Source organism: Epinephelus lanceolatus, chromosome 11 (genome assembly GCF_041903045.1).
Source record: "Epinephelus lanceolatus isolate andai-2023 chromosome 11, ASM4190304v1, whole genome shotgun sequence".
Lineage (NCBI taxonomy): Eukaryota > Metazoa > Chordata > Actinopteri > Perciformes > Serranidae > Epinephelus > Epinephelus lanceolatus.
The window spans coordinates 30458608-30474387 of NC_135744.1; the positions used below are offsets into that span (position 1 = coordinate 30458608).

The 15780-nt window shown below is 41.3% G+C and overlaps 1 protein-coding gene across 2 annotated transcripts in view; it reads right to left on the reverse strand.

Annotated features, from left to right (window-relative positions):
- fryb (furry homolog b (Drosophila)) overlaps positions 1-15780 on the reverse strand; it is a 73877-nt gene that overhangs the window by 55769 nt on the left and 2328 nt on the right. Inside the window, exon 1 of one of the 2 annotated variants that reach the window (XM_078172497.1) lies at positions 6938-7313. The exons of the other annotated variant lie outside the window; for it this stretch is intronic. Coding sequence (XP_078028623.1) covers positions 6938-7184 — 247 coding nt within the window. The 5' untranslated portion in view covers positions 7185-7313. Of the gene's footprint in view, positions 1-6937; positions 7314-15780 lie in introns of those variants that run through there. 2 annotated transcript variants of the gene reach the window in all.

Here is a 15780-nt window from a genome sequence, read left to right on the forward strand (position 1 = left end):
GAATGGGAACTAATTGCTTCCACTTGGGGATTGTCTGTGATCTGCTACATTTTAAGTTTGGATTGGTGATTGGGGGGTTTTGGCATTTGGCATACATTTCTGGAACTTGAAGATAGACTTGCTGCTGTTTGCCCCTCTCAACATTTGGAAGTTTAGAAACAAATGATATTAGTGTAGCTCTAACATCGCTCTAACCATTACATTAGCTTTATACCAACAGCAGAAATCAATCCTGATGTGTCAGGTGATGAAATGACACAGCAACATATTGTAGGGTGGTGCTGCACAGGCAGTTAACTTGCTTGTGTCATTTGCAGTCATTTCTATACAATGGTAATGTTTTGGCAACCTGCTCAGCTAAATTAACTACATGGCAATTAAATTACTGTTTTGTATCCATTTCAGGTACCATTATGCATGATGCAGGCTGCTCTTCCAGATACGGTTTTAGGGCCCTGTCACACCTACCTTGAATGGCGCCACAGCTGGGTTAAACTGTGGTTAATTTTCACTTGTGAAAACATCTTGGTTTGGATCAACCGACCAAATACAGGAAGTTTAAGGGTAGTATAGCACCTCAGTGTGTGTGGTTTAGCGACAGAGAGAGTGACGGTGGCTTTTCTCAGAGCAAACAGGTGTTGGCGATTGGAGCAGGGGAGAAATTAGCAGTAATGTTATCAAGTGGGAGTAAATGTTAGTTTGTCCATGAACAATGCAATGTAACAAAATGAGCCGCGGTAGCACATGGGGAGATGAGGAGACGACTTTATAAAGAGTCAGTTGGAAAAAAAACACACACTTTTTAATTATTTTCCAAGAGGATGACAGAGAGGGGATATGAGAGGATGGGAGAGCCTGTCTACAAACCAATCATTGTCAAAATCGGGAGATGCAGCTCACACAGGTGATGTGCTTGCATAATTGCATTGTGAAACAAAACTAGCTGGATCAAATGTATACAGTGTCACAAAAATACAAATCCTGGTTCAGTATTCGAGGTAAGAAAAAGTCTAGCCTGGTGAAACCATCCTTACCTCACGAGCTCATATTCTATTCCGCTCCGCAGATCAGTCTGGCCATGCAATCATAAAGGCGTATTCTGGCATCGGTTAAAGCTTCACAACCGTTTACAGTATTACTTTGTGGCGGGTTATTTGAAATCACGTCATCAGAATAGGAGGGACAAGAAGCGGAGTGAATGCATTTCGTAAACAACCAACATGGCTACTGATTTTGAAACTGCAATGGAAAATGTGTTGAATGAACTGGAATGTACATTTTCTTTAAAAGCAGAACAAACGGTTGCACTGAAAGCTGTTATTGAAAAATAAGGATGTGTTTGTCGTCCTTCCTACGGGGTTTGGTAAAAGTTTATTTTACCAATAAGTGCTGAGTGAGCATGCTGCAAGCAACCAAGCTGGGAATCACAGCCATGCAACTCGGAGTCCACAGTGAGGAGGAAATCCGCAAAGACGGCAACACTCTTTCCCAGACATCATCACAGCTCATCTCTGCTGCAGCTTGCTGGTCTGTTTACAGTGGCGTTGTGCTAGCCTACGTCACACGTTTCGTTTACTCTGATTGGTTTTCTGTCTTTCCAATTGCATGAAGGGGCATTTTGAGTGACAGCCGTTGATACCACCCCTCGGGAATAGAGGAAATCTACAGTCCGTGTCCAGACCCATTCGCGTTTTGCGAATTGGGCCTGGCAACGCCAGGCTAATGAAAAAGGCCCTAGCCTAAGAAATTAAATTGAAGCACAACAGGCATCAAATGATGGTGTCAGTTCCCCTCGGTCTCTCTGACTGGACTGGCAAATCAATGGAAAAAAGTTCTATTACTTCTCTATTATTAATGCTGTTTATATCGAATTACTACCCAACCTACAGTATGTGATGCAAGTTATAAACAGTTACTCTGGAATTTTTTGCCTCTTTTGAGGTGGCAGGAGTGAAAATTAGTCATCCTCGACATCTGTTTTGTTTTGGCTTCAGACTGATGAAGACAGTTAAAGAACAATTAGATACAAAATAGGATGTAGGCTCTATAGGGTGTTTTTTTCCATTGGCAACTATCGTGTTTTTCTCAAATGATGTACCAATTTTTAGGCATTCAGTTATCTCAAATTACGTCAATGGGAAAAAACATCTCCCTGGAGGAGCATGCCCCCAGCCCCCCCTAGGTTTGGGCAGAGGTTTACATATGGCTCAGCCCTTGCAGTCAGCTACTGTTAAACAGCATTAGCTTATCCTAGCTTGAGAGATTTCAGCGGGTAAAAAGTGTAGTTACTGGGTTTATTTGATGAAACATTTCCACTGGTTGACCACCTCACCCACTTTTAATTAGTTAAATCCCTCCTCCCTAAGTAACTATGTGGGCCAACATCAACATTTACAAGCACTTTGCTTGCGGCTGATATTAACCTTCCACTCTACTGCTGTGGTTACATTCTTGACAAATCATTTAAAGAGCTTAGGTATAGTTTCTGGCAATTAGATAACAGTGAAAGAAAGTAAATTCTCACTTTAAAGTAAACAGTCTATATTCCCTTTGGCTGTCCTCACAGTGCTCTGTCTGAGCAGAAAGGTATGATGGCCATCATGGCAACGATGCTATGGTTGGGTGACTAAGAGTGGAAGTACAAGTGGATAATTAGGGTCATCATGTAATTCCCTGGGTGAACTGCGGAAGTGCCACAGGACATGTGAACGGGTGAGAGAGGGAGAACAGAGGCAGGGGGCAGAAAATGAGAGTGAGGGGAGGGGAGGAGCAAAAAGTGCATAAGATACAATATCATGCAAGGCTGCAGCTCACAGGAGAGCTACCAAGCACAGGATGGCCTGGTTCACATTAACAGACAATTACAGTCTAATCTCAAAGGAGGAGAAATATAGCAGAGAACCACTGCAGGCCTATTCCTGTCTGCAACTTCTGCTTACTCCATTACAGTCCTGGGCCAAATAGTATCAGCAAATAACAATGCCTGCCTTGGTGTTAACCTGCTTACTGAATCCAGAAAATTCAGCCAAGTTGACAATCAAAGAAAAGTAATCTGATTTCCAAAGTTCTCCTCCAACTGTAAGTTTTCTGTGTCAACCCTCCACTTGCTCGTGCACCAAGCAGCTGAACCCAAAGATGGTTACTAAATAATATTTGAGCGAGGTCTGTTCTTTGTTATCTCAACCCACTGCGACCTCATCTCGTCTTACTCAAGAGAAAGTATTAAAATGTCAAGGATTACTGTTTGTTGACCCTATTTCTCACATTTCTCATTAGGTTAAAAAGTTACATCTGCCAGCTGTGGGAGGCTTTAGCTGTTATGTATGGACAAACTAAACATGACAAAGGTAGTTTTGTGTGAGAGGGAAAGCTGTGGGTGAGGCAGAGTAGGACCAGTATTTCTTGCAAGCTAAAAAAGCAAAGTCAAGAGGAATAGAACAGGGAAGCGTGGAAGTGCCAAGTGTTTGTTTGAGTACTGCTCATGTTCAAAATATGAAAATCTATTCAAATTCATCACCTACAATGAGAATAGGGTCATGTTTGCCACAGAGTGACACACAATTATTCAGCATACAAATAAAAATCATGGAAATAAACACACACACACACACACACACACACACACACACACACACACACCCTTATGGAGGTCCTAGGATTCCTCAAATTCTGAGCAGGGGCCTGGGCATGCCAGCTGTTGGAATGTGACTCCTCCACACACACACACACACACACACGCAAGCATACATGCACACATATACACATTTCTTGCAAGGATGTCCTGACCAAGTATTTTTGGTCCTGACCCCAATATTATGAGTCTTATAATACAGCTTATCCACCGATACCAAGTCTGATCCAATACTAATATTCAACTAAATGTTGATTGAATATGTAACACTGAAATAACAGATGTAGCCTTCTAAAATCAGACCAGTTCATACTTCATGAGCCGCTTCATCCAGATACTCAAGGTCCTGATTCAACACTATAAAGCTGATAAGCTTACATTTTTGATAATGACATGAGTAACAGTTTAGAGCTGGGAGAATGCGACTCCTGATATTGGCAAAATGGGATCAGTTAAACAGAAGACGCATCACTCTGTTGGAGTTGTTGGAAAGACAGAAACACACAGTTGTAGTGCAGACATCAGATTGCGGAGAGCACACAAACCCAATAACAGCCAAGTTTTACTTTGGCCTGATGTCAACTAACTCGTAGAATTAATGTCACTTAGTGACAGCTGATATGAGCAGCGATGATGACAAACTGGTGAAAGTGGCGGTCAGTGCTGCGGACAATGAGAGGCTGATACCTGAATGTTTTGTACACCGCCTATCTTTGTAAATAAGAGAGAAGAGATAACAGATGTGTTGCAGTCGGAACTTAGTGAACAGTAGAAGACAGGAGTGTGTCTTCCCAGGAGAACAACTTGAAATGAATTCATTTCCCTGATTATTCAATGAATCATTTGGTCTTTAAAAAGTCAGAAGATGGTAGAGCTGGCTCAATTTCTGGTTTTGCCAGTCCGGTCCGGTATATGACATTAAACTGGTTTAATTTTACGCAAACTGGCTGAACCGGCATTTGTCATTACACCACTTCCTTGCGTATTAAAAAGTGGCCTACATCAGCAACCTGTGCTGACAGCGTCACTGCACTAAATTCAACTTGTATTACATTAGTAATAAGCAGTATGACAAAGTGATTAACATGATATTTTGTTTATAAATATACTAACAGAGCCTCTAGTGTCTGACAGGCAGTGAGCAATGGTGGGAGGGGGGATGAGCGGCGCACGTTGTGTTTGTTTACTACAACGTTCATGTGTTTTTGGGATGACGAGAGGAGACATGGCAGAGTTAGTCTCTTGAGAAAAATAAAACTGCATCAACATGGCAACATTTTGGATTTGATGAAAGAGCAACTCAGTGTGCCATTTTAAGCTGATCTTTTGTCGGATACCCTGTTTCTGTTCATTCCTGTGGCTAACTTTGAAAGAGCTGGGATGGACGAGGAACGGCAGATTCACCAAGTTAAAATGAGGAATTATCTACATGTATATGATGTCGCCTTATTTCATTACAAAAAACAATATAAATTGTCGATCAATCTATCAATTATAATTGCAAATTATAAATCACAGCGCATCTGTTAAAAAAGGCAACACTATCATCTTAACTGCCTTTCTCATTATGTTCATCTGACATGTGCTGGTGTTAACTGGTCCATTATAAGCAGAGAGTACACACACAAACACACACACACACACACAATAGCAGCACACAACCACAGAGGGACTGTTTGAGGGTCACAGTTCACACAGCAGTGTCTCCTTGACACAGTTAGGTTGATCAAATAGATAACTCCTGTGAAGAATGTGTGTGTGTGTGTCAGTAGTTTTCATGCCAGGCATACCTGTCTCCCCAACATCAAAGCCTCAGTCATGCACATTATCACAGCAGAGAAGTCCCATAATATTCAATTACACTGCATTTCTTGGGTCAACAATCCAACCTTTATAATCTATTTGCCATTTATTGAAGAGTTAATTTTTCCTGAAAGACATGTTTGTGCAGGTGGTATTTTATTACATAGGCACCACCTCACTGTACGCCTACTTTTCTCTCTTCTTTTGAAGTTCAGCCAAATCCCACTGAAAAATCTATAGTTGGATACAAAATGACTCCCTAAACCTCTCTGCATTGCTCGCCCTTAATATGCCATTATCTTGAAATTTAATTCTGACTTTTCCTTTCACGTCTCTCCAACATGATCCCTTGAGTGTCACAGGTTTTAAAATAAAGACACACTTGACACGTCTTTCCTTGAAACTCCCCCCTAACTATTATCGATTGTGATGTTGCCGACCTGGGAAAGATTATTTTGTCATTACTGTCGCTTTGGGTCACTCTGGATAATAGAATCAGCTAAAATTATATGTGTGAAAATGTCCTAAAAGTGTGAGGTCTCCTTTTGATTTTGACTTGGCTTTGGCTTTCCAGAAACAGACAGAAACACTGCATCTGTTTGTTCACTGATACGACTGTAATTTCTAAGGGTAGACAAGAACAGAGTCTCATTGATAAACAGATCATCCTGCAGCAAAAAGGTTACAAGTTCAGGCACAAACAGGCCTCAATTCTCAACTGCAATAAGTGTGTCAAGTTTGGGAATTTAAATGGGGGATGAAACTCTGCTAAAACTGTAGCAATACTGTCTCAAAATGCTTAAAAACACAAGCCTGCTAATGTTATTTAATGGTAAGTTTACTAACATCAGACCCTACAGTCGTGCATGGTAACACTGTGCATACATACACATACAATTTAATGTTAAGTCAGTTATCACCATTGAATTTAACCGTGCCCAGCTCTATTATACCTTGACTGTCTACTTAAGGTCTTGGCGTTCTCCCACAGTTGGAAGTGTTTGGACTTGAAATTCCCAGAACTTAAGGTAAGCTGAGAAAGAGTGAGTGGTTTGGGCAAAACAAAATACTGCACTACAGTCTGAGGCCAGAGCCATATGTCTTTTTCCCCATTCTATAGAACAGGGATTAGTGGAGTAATCTTGTGCTGTTTTCTTAAAACACAGAAGGTATCACTTTACACAAGGTCTACAAAAGGCCACAACAAAGACACTTGTCAAGTCCTCAAGTCGCAGCAAAGAAGAACCTTGTTTTGACGTACACAGGGAGACAGAGGGGTCTGGACAGATCGTAACAGAGCTAAAACTTTTTGAAATCCAGTGTTGGATAAAAACCCAGCCTACATTCTTGTCAGGGAGTTGAGGATCATTGTTTCAGCTGGATGTCTTGTATCATATCCAGCCTGAAAAAACCAAACTGTTCCTTAGCTAATGTTCTCTCCTGGTCTACACTTGTTGGGTTCACTCTTAAAAACAAAAACATGGCAAGCTTGTCAACACCTACCTCCAAGGATCCTTGTCCTCTTTCTGGACCTAGACTGGATCTTTGTGAACCTCCCCGTGAAGTCACTGGGGTCAAACATGTCCAATGACAGCGAGGCAATACGCTCCAGAACTATCCCATCCTGGCTTTGGCTCTGGTTGTCCAGATCCAGGTCCTGACCTTGGCTCAGAGAGAGGCCATTGCAGTGGTCTGAAGCGCAGCTTTCAGCCCCAAGGCTTGTAGTGCTTCCTACATCTTCTAGAGACATGTCTCCACGAGCTGCAGGAGCTCGATCCACTCCTGGTAGTCTGTTGTCAAAAGCTGGCCCTCCTTGGAGCTCGCGAGGAGACACTACATGATGGTTCTACAGTACACTCAGCGGGAAAACACACAAAATCATAGGTAGTCTTGCTCCAGAAAAGCAGCACTTTACAAAAAAAAAAAGATTTAAATAGACTGTTCAGGCAGTGCTTAAATCCCAGTTTTCAGTTTCTTCATCTCCTTTTTGTCCACATTTTGGTATCCAGTTTCTTCTCACGAGGATTTCTTCTCCTTTTTTGTCGAGTTCATTCAATCCAGAGACAGTGAGCTCAGTGCTTTGTTGTTTCAGATACACAGCTCTCCTGAGAGTTCAGGTTCTCCCCTCGAGAGTTTCTCACTCTCTTGCTTAACGTAAAGAGAAAAACTGCCTCTGTGTCATTTCGTCTGAGAGGCAATTTTGTTTTCTGTGAAAATTCAGCTGTCTTCTCCTTACATGCCCTGTTTTTGCTCTCACCTGTTCTTTGTTTCTTTCTCTCTGTCTGTCTCTCTCTCTCTCACCGCTCTGAGTCTCTGAGGCACAGCTGTGTTTCTCCGCTCTCAGGTGGTGAACAAGGGAGGGATCCAATTCCAAGAACGCAGCTTGATTGGGTAGTTTGGGAAGTTTGGGTGGTTCTTTCCTCCTCACCGTCTTCCTTCTACTTTTTTCTCTCTGTGGGGGTTTTCCAACTACCTCCCTCCTGTCACTACGGACTGCTTGGCAATGACCAAATTATTTTGTTTCTTGCTCACACGCTTGTTTCCACCTTCTTGTTTCATCCCTTCACTCTCACATAATTAGTAAAGCAAGACAGAATGGCATGCATGTGCTTGATTCAAACAGCCAACACATGGCATGTGGGTGTGAGTAAGAGTCAGAGGCGCTGCACTCACTGGTCGAGGCTGTTTAGCCAGTTACAGTAAGCTCAATGTGTTAATGGTGTAGGATTACCGAGGGCGGACACACCCCTCTGCAGAAGGGGGAAACAAAGCCAAACACAAACAGGAAGAATCCTGAACACGAGGACAGACATAAAGTGTTTTTGTAGGAGTTAGTCTTGATCAGCAGATGTATTTCAAAGATAAACTTGAGGTTGCATGACCAAGGAGTTTGAAATCTGCCCCCACATGTTTTAATACTCATCTGTCTTAGTGAGGAGATGGTTAAAAAGAAAGAGTAAAAGTAGAATGATAAAAGCTAATTCTTGATGGCAATAAAAACTTGGAGGGACCAGGAATTAATGAAGGTCTCAAAACCCAAACTACCTCTCTGCCTCTTATCTACAAAAAACAAATCTTACAGGAAGTACAGTGTACTGTTTTGGTCTAGCCCTAATTACATGCACCCACTTCCTCAACACTTTAAAAGCAAATTTGCTTCACAAAAAACAGAGCAAAGAAATCCTGCATGTCTTTCTCTGATACGTCTTTCGCATTACCTTCATTGTTATTTCTGAAAGATAATCTGAAGAGGGGCTTTGCATCAAACATTCCCAGTAAATATCTGATTATTACGAGAGTAGACGACAGTGTGCAGGGATTCTTTGCTCTTTTATAGTCAGTCCATGGTCTTCTCCTACACACCTGTTGACCTAGGGGTGTGTAGAGGTTTCAAAAGTCTGTTGTGACATCTTCCATATAAAGAAGTAAATAGAGTCCATTTTACACACAGGATAGACACTAAAGCATCAGATTTGATCAAAGTTGGATATTCTTAAACAATTGTCAATCACGCTTTTGTTTATCCTGTATCTTACTCACTCTTTCTCTGTAGGTAGGGTTATCATCTCTCATGAGACACCTACCCCGAGGTGACTTCCTGCTGTTTATGCCACTATTGTCATGACATCAGCTCCATTGAGTGTCTCAGCCGAGAGCTCTAGTGTGCAGATGTGAAAACAACAAAACTCTCATATCCTCTTAAAAGACCGCCACACATGTTGAAGTAAATATGATCCACAACATGAAAGTGTGTCTATGTACCACACTTACAAATATATCAATACCGATTAATATCAGCCTTCAACAACAACTGAATAGATGAGGTATTTTCACTTTCTGTCAATGAGGTTTCACTGGTTTAAAGAAAATATCCCTTCACACAAGGAATTCCCTGATGCATAAAATAAAAATTAAAAACTAAAATGACCTCATTATGATGGCAGATATTTTTCTCACTTCTTTACAGCACAGCTGCATTTTTAATTAGATGTTTAAACTGACATTTTTAACAGTCTGCCACATTTTCCTACATCGACCATCTGGCACGGAAACAGTTAATGATGGCAAACAAGCACAGGGAGGCACGGTGCCAAAGTCAGTTAGAGAGGCGTGCCATCCCCTAGGGGAGTACAACAGCCAAGTATTAAGACAGACACACTCGCTCTTACACATACACACACACACACATGCACACACACACAAACAGGAGATTGTTTTTGTCCTTTCATTAACTGACAACTCTGGCCGACCAATCAACGAAAACACACAGGTTGCCCAATCATCTTCAGGAATGTGTTGGCAAAGACAGAGCAGGGCGCTGGGGCGATGATGATGGGCGAGACACGAGACGGTGACAATGACAAAACATGAAAATCTGCTCAACAACATGGTTTTTTTAAATAATTCTGTACATGTTGATCTGCCATATGCTAATGGAAAACATTAAATGTGAGATATTTTGACTGGCGCTGGTTGCACAGTGGTTGATGGATGATAATGGACTCCACTGGGGTTCTCTGACAAGCTACTCAGGTTTGTCGCTCTCATGTTTACTTGACCTGATTAGTCAGTTGTGTTTATACTCAGTAGGTCAAATGCTGACAATCTTGCTCTTCATACACCTGAGATAATCCCATCTATTCTTCCTTTTGCACCCTTTTTAACTTTAATGTAAAGAAGTCTATTGATTGTTTTTACAAGGGTGCATGAATAGACAATTGATTACACTGATGGGAAATACAGTGGGTGCATTAGTGAGAAGATTCAACCGTATATCGCAATCTGTATATAAACACAGGAAGTCTAATGAATCACACCAGATTAGGGATGTAAATTTCAGTTCATTTTGCTTTTGATAACCTTACCCATTCACCGGTAACTAACCATTTAATTTTTAAGAAAAAAGGGCAAAATTACATGAAATACCAGAGGCCTTTACTTTTAATCAAGTGCTTCATCGACTCAGCAAGCTTCAGCACTGCAATTCATAGTGCTAGTCATTTAGAAGTGGTGAAATTTTAATGTTTTGTGATGTCTTGCCTTTTATTTGACTGTCTATTGGCTCTGCTGACAGACAGCCGCCTAGCAGCGTTAACATGCGTAAACATCGTGCCCACTGCCCACCCTCTGGTCTCCACTGCTTAGCTGGCCTTGGCCGCTCTGCACTGAGTACCACTCATGTCGAGAGGGAGCTAGCTAGCGGTCCCTGTGTTGCTGCAAAAACATGTAAGCCACCTTCCAGTCTCCCTCCAGGTAGCCCCAGTGAGTAAGTTGCTTCATTTTTAAGCTACAAAATCCCTTTTGCATTGGGATTAAAGTAGCCTCTTTTAAACAGCCTGTTCAAGGCGGGATTATCATGCAGCTATGCCTTTTCGTCATTCTGTATAAAAGCTACAGCTGTGGAGTGGGGGGCCAGCATCAGAGGTAGTAACAGCACCAAAATGATGTCTGTAAAAACGAGACATGTTACGCATTCGACCCAAAGCGGGAGATTTAAAACATAGCTGGTAGTTGCTAGCGGCTAACTCAAAAAATGGAGCTCCTTACCCCCTAGCAGAGGACGAGATCAGCCGCCATATAATAGGAACGGTAAATGATTCTTAGTGCCATGTTATGCCATTGTTATAGTTTAGAAAGTGCTGCCGACACATATGCTATATGTCACACTAGAGGCCAGCACTGGTGTGTTACATGTAAAGTCTGTAACGCTTTTGCAAAGGGGGCATGAAGAAGGGACTTTGTAGTGGCCAATCGCTGATTGTGATCTCTGTATAAAAAGGGCAAATATGTTAGCACCACTAGCCGTGTTGATATTACTAACAGTTCTAACAGAGATAACAATAACAAAATTAACACTGTTAGAGGGGGTTTTGGGGCTAAAAAGTGAGCTGCTTACTCACCTGGGCGACCTGAGGGGATACTGGTGGGTGGGCACAATGTTTCCTCAGCAATGCTGTCAATCAGGACAGTGTTACTAGCGGTAATTGCCAAATGAGCTGTGGTGCTAGGAAGCTCCCACCACATCCGGGTGGTGCTCGCTGTGCAGTAAACTAAAGGGTAGCAAAAATAACCCATAGAAGCGGTCAAAAATAAAGTTGTTTTTTTATTATTCATATACACAAAAAAAATGCATGTAAATCTCATGCCACATACATCACTGATAATCATAACAGTTCCTTTTTTATTACCTTAACTTCACTTTTACTTGGCTTAGTGAGCAGATGTTGCACATAAATCAGCCTGAATTTGAATTATGAGCCAAGCATCACCTTCCACCCACTGCACTGACATGCTTTGGTTGACTGGGACAACCAAACACACCCAAACAGACACACAAACCACAGGCTGAAAAGCTGGATAAACAGCAGTGCCATCCTAATAACTATCATCTCTCCAGTGCCTCAGTGCCCCTTCAGTCATGCATGTCTTTCTCTGTCTCTCCCATTTTTCCTCAGTACTTTATCCAAACTTTTCCTCTCATCACATCAGTCACTATTCTGTTATGTCTAATGGTCTCCATGTTTCTGTCTTTCTTTGATGCCCCAACAAACAGAAATATGTCTCTGCTAACAGGGGTATGGAGCTGGAGCTAAGAGACGTGTGACTTGTCAAAGATTATAGGGTGCCAACCAGCCAAACTTACAGTCTGAAATATAAAACAATTTCCTCTCCCACACTGAAATGGCTGAGGTCAAAAGGAAGCCACAAGGAATGTGCCACAGACACTTTGGGGCTTATTATTATCATTAACAATCTCTTTTGCTTCTTAACTTCCTTGTCTGAACTTCACTACTTCATCGCTTATTGACTTCATTGATGTACTTGTTATCTAGCTTAAGTTTGTGTATTAAATGACTTGTAAAGTATCTGAGAATGACAGAGGTTACCGACCCCGTGTTATAAATTTGGGTGGTGGAGCTACCTGTTTTATATTTGGGTCATAAACTGTGCCCTTAAGCATACTACACTAGATGCTATCAGCAGACATCACACACCTTTTTCAGCTATGTGTCTTCTTCTTTTATCTTCCTCAGAAGTACCCTCACCCCATAAAACACTTCTTCTCTGATTATCATCCCTCCACTTATCATTTAAATTGCACCCTTTGAGACCTCTGCTACAACGGGAAGTCTTTTATTTCTCCTGTCACTCAAATATGCTGTCATGTTAACAGTTGCCCAGATTGCCCCGGATGCTCGGCAACCCGGTCTAACAGGAGAACTGAGGGAATAAACAAGTTTACTTTTGGCTTATGCACTTCAGCAACACTCCAGTTCAGGGGTTCACTGGGATGAAGGGTAAAATTGATGATAGAAATGCCTCACCACCGCAAGAATCAATCTCTTTGTAACAAAACAATGCAGCTTTGTGTCACAAACATTATTGTTCCCAGTTGCAGCCTGAGGTTTATTCTGAGTGCACATGATTAAGTGCTTGTCAACAGCACCACGGATAAATACATGAAGACTATTTTAATGGGACGTCTTGGTTGCTCTGCACATACAAAGTAACAATGTCTTATTTAACATCTTGTAATTATGTATTATTATTGATGCTTTTGACAATATCAATTATTGATCTACCATTGGATTTTGGTCAGTTTACATGCAATAATACATTCCTAAACTAGTTTTAACGGGCAAAGTAACTGACACAGTATTTTTTTTACTACATGTTTATACTGGTATTACACAGACTGATGAGTGCACTCAGGATGCTGCATGGCACATGGCCTGTCAGAGTGAAAGTAATACTTTCACTTTTCTTTCCCTTCTCTTTGCAGCAATTTAGTTTAACTGTTGCAATGTCTCTCTTGACATGTTTTGGAGCTTACAGACAGCGTCTAAAGCGGTGTGGTCATTATTAGCACGTCCCAGGGCGGCAGTAGCCTGCTTATCAGACTGAATTGCCATTTCCTTTTTACTTCACTTGAGTTTCAGAACAAACAGGAGGTCTGGAAGCAAGCTCGGGCAGCAGTATCAGGTAATACAAGAACATAACACACACTGGAATGAACTAAAACTAATTCAGGTCTTCAAATTGTATAATCTTATACAAAATGCATGAAGTGTAAAGATTTACAACACAAATACCATCAATTGCAGTCATATTACAACTGTTATGACTATGATTACTGCCACTGCTAATACAACTGATCACAGTAATAGTAAGAACGAAAACAGTCAGGTAGTTGCTTACATTTGTCTGTTCTCCTGTCATCACAAGGCTGAAACACTGGCTCTGCAATGGTGCCCCCTGGAGCCGATTAGAGAAATAATAATTCTTCTGCTTATGCAATTAATCACATTTATGATTCAGGTGGTCAGTTTTGAAGACACTTTACGACACTATGGCCGCCCCTGAGCAAATGCTGTTTAAACTCTCTCTTAGTTAACTGGAACTTGAAGTGGAGAGAAGCAGCTCTGAGAAGTGATTTAATATATTCAAATGTCAGATTTAATTTTGTTATTTTTTTATATGTTTGTCTATGAATTTAAAGAGACATTAAAACCCTGTCAATCATTGCAAATTCTCTGAGGAAGGAGAGGAATATGCACTGCCACATTCATTAATAAATGCACAAATATTAGTCCTGGATGTGCACATAAGAACATGCATTACAGTATGCTCATCTGCCCCTCCATACCTATACCTCCATATATAGAGCTGTGTTATGTAACGCTATCTCTGGGGTCTCTAATGTGCAAACTAATGCATCTGCAAACAGCCTCAGAGCTCCATCAAATCTAACAGGACTACAACAACATCCCCTGACCAATATGAAGTCCTAAATCAAACACACAAAACACTCAAGTCAAATTAATTCTCAACCAAACTTCTAAATAATTATATCAACACAGGATTATCAGATCATTCAAAGTAAAGAGTAATCTGCTACTCTCTAGGCAATATTCAGGAGGACTTTGGCTATAAAACAAGCATTAATCTCTAACGCAACAGCACCTGAGGGAGATAGGGATTGTGATGGTAAGGAATGTGAGTGTGTACCGATGTCTCTGTATATGTGTGAACTTGTGTGTGCCTGGCAGAAACACCAGGTTATGTAAGCCAGTGGGAGTGAGGTGCCGGGAGGTATCTATGGAAACAATGACAAGCGAGGAAAGATAGATAGTTCACCAGCTGACTGAGGTTCACCAGTTGGAAGCGAGGATGATCAAACACAGTTTCTGCTTCTTTCCCACAGGCGGATGAAACTCAATAACATCAGAACAATGAACAAAGTGATCAGTGGCCTGCACATGTCACTGAGCAACAGAGCTAATATACTCCACTGTGTCACTGGGTAAAAACATACCCTTAATGCTGCAGGAGACCCTGAACTTGAACCCTGACACACACTAACAACACATATGAAACCATTTAACCAACAACAGCGTTTGAGCAAAAGATATTCACACTGCCGTGCTCCCTCCCTCTCTCCCCGTTTCTTGTCACTCTCTGCTGTCAGCTAACCAGTGAACACGAAGTGTTATGTACTTTAGTAGGCGTTATGGTCGTGTCATCCCTGATTAGATGGTTGGACGATTTGTTCCTTGCACAAAGACTGAAATGAAACAAGTGTCTCACCACACTCTAGTGCACAGGACTTGCCATAAATAATGAAAGACTAGGAAGTGCTGCAATTACACTGTTCCACCATAATTTAACTTACAAAATGGGCTATAGAATGCATATTCATTATGTAATTTTAATATGACGAATAAAATATATGAAACTGATATACATGGGAATAACACGGAGGGCAATAAATCTATGTAGATGAATCTGTGTCACCAATGTCAAATGCCAAGTAAGGTGTGAAACCATCAACTAGACTTGCATCTGGAGACACTCCACTATCCTTCTAGATGGCCTCTTAAACTCTGAAGTGCACAGACAGACACATGCATGGTGCATTTTGAGGAAGCTCTAACCACTGCCACATAGTACAAGGAAAATTGGTCTGAACCACACATTAAGGAGGCCCTTTCTGTAAAAATGGAACAACTCCTAAAGAAGCATTTCACTGTTGAAAAGATGGTCTTTTATGGGCTCTCAGTGCAGTGATAATTTAATAATAAATAAATTGGTGCTACATGACCAGAAAAAACAGAGGAAAAAGACTGTGGCGTTCGCTTTTGCTCAAGAGGTAGAAAACCTACAACTACCAGAATGCACTAAGCCACACCGGATCAATAAACACCCCCGCTGGTGGGTGAAGTAATGCAGCGTGTCCCTTTTGACACAGCAAACAATATGGAGGTCGGCTGGATAACAATCTCAAATTACAGTTAAACTGTAACCTAAAATATGTTTCTGAAAGCATTTAAGGCAAGATACAGGCA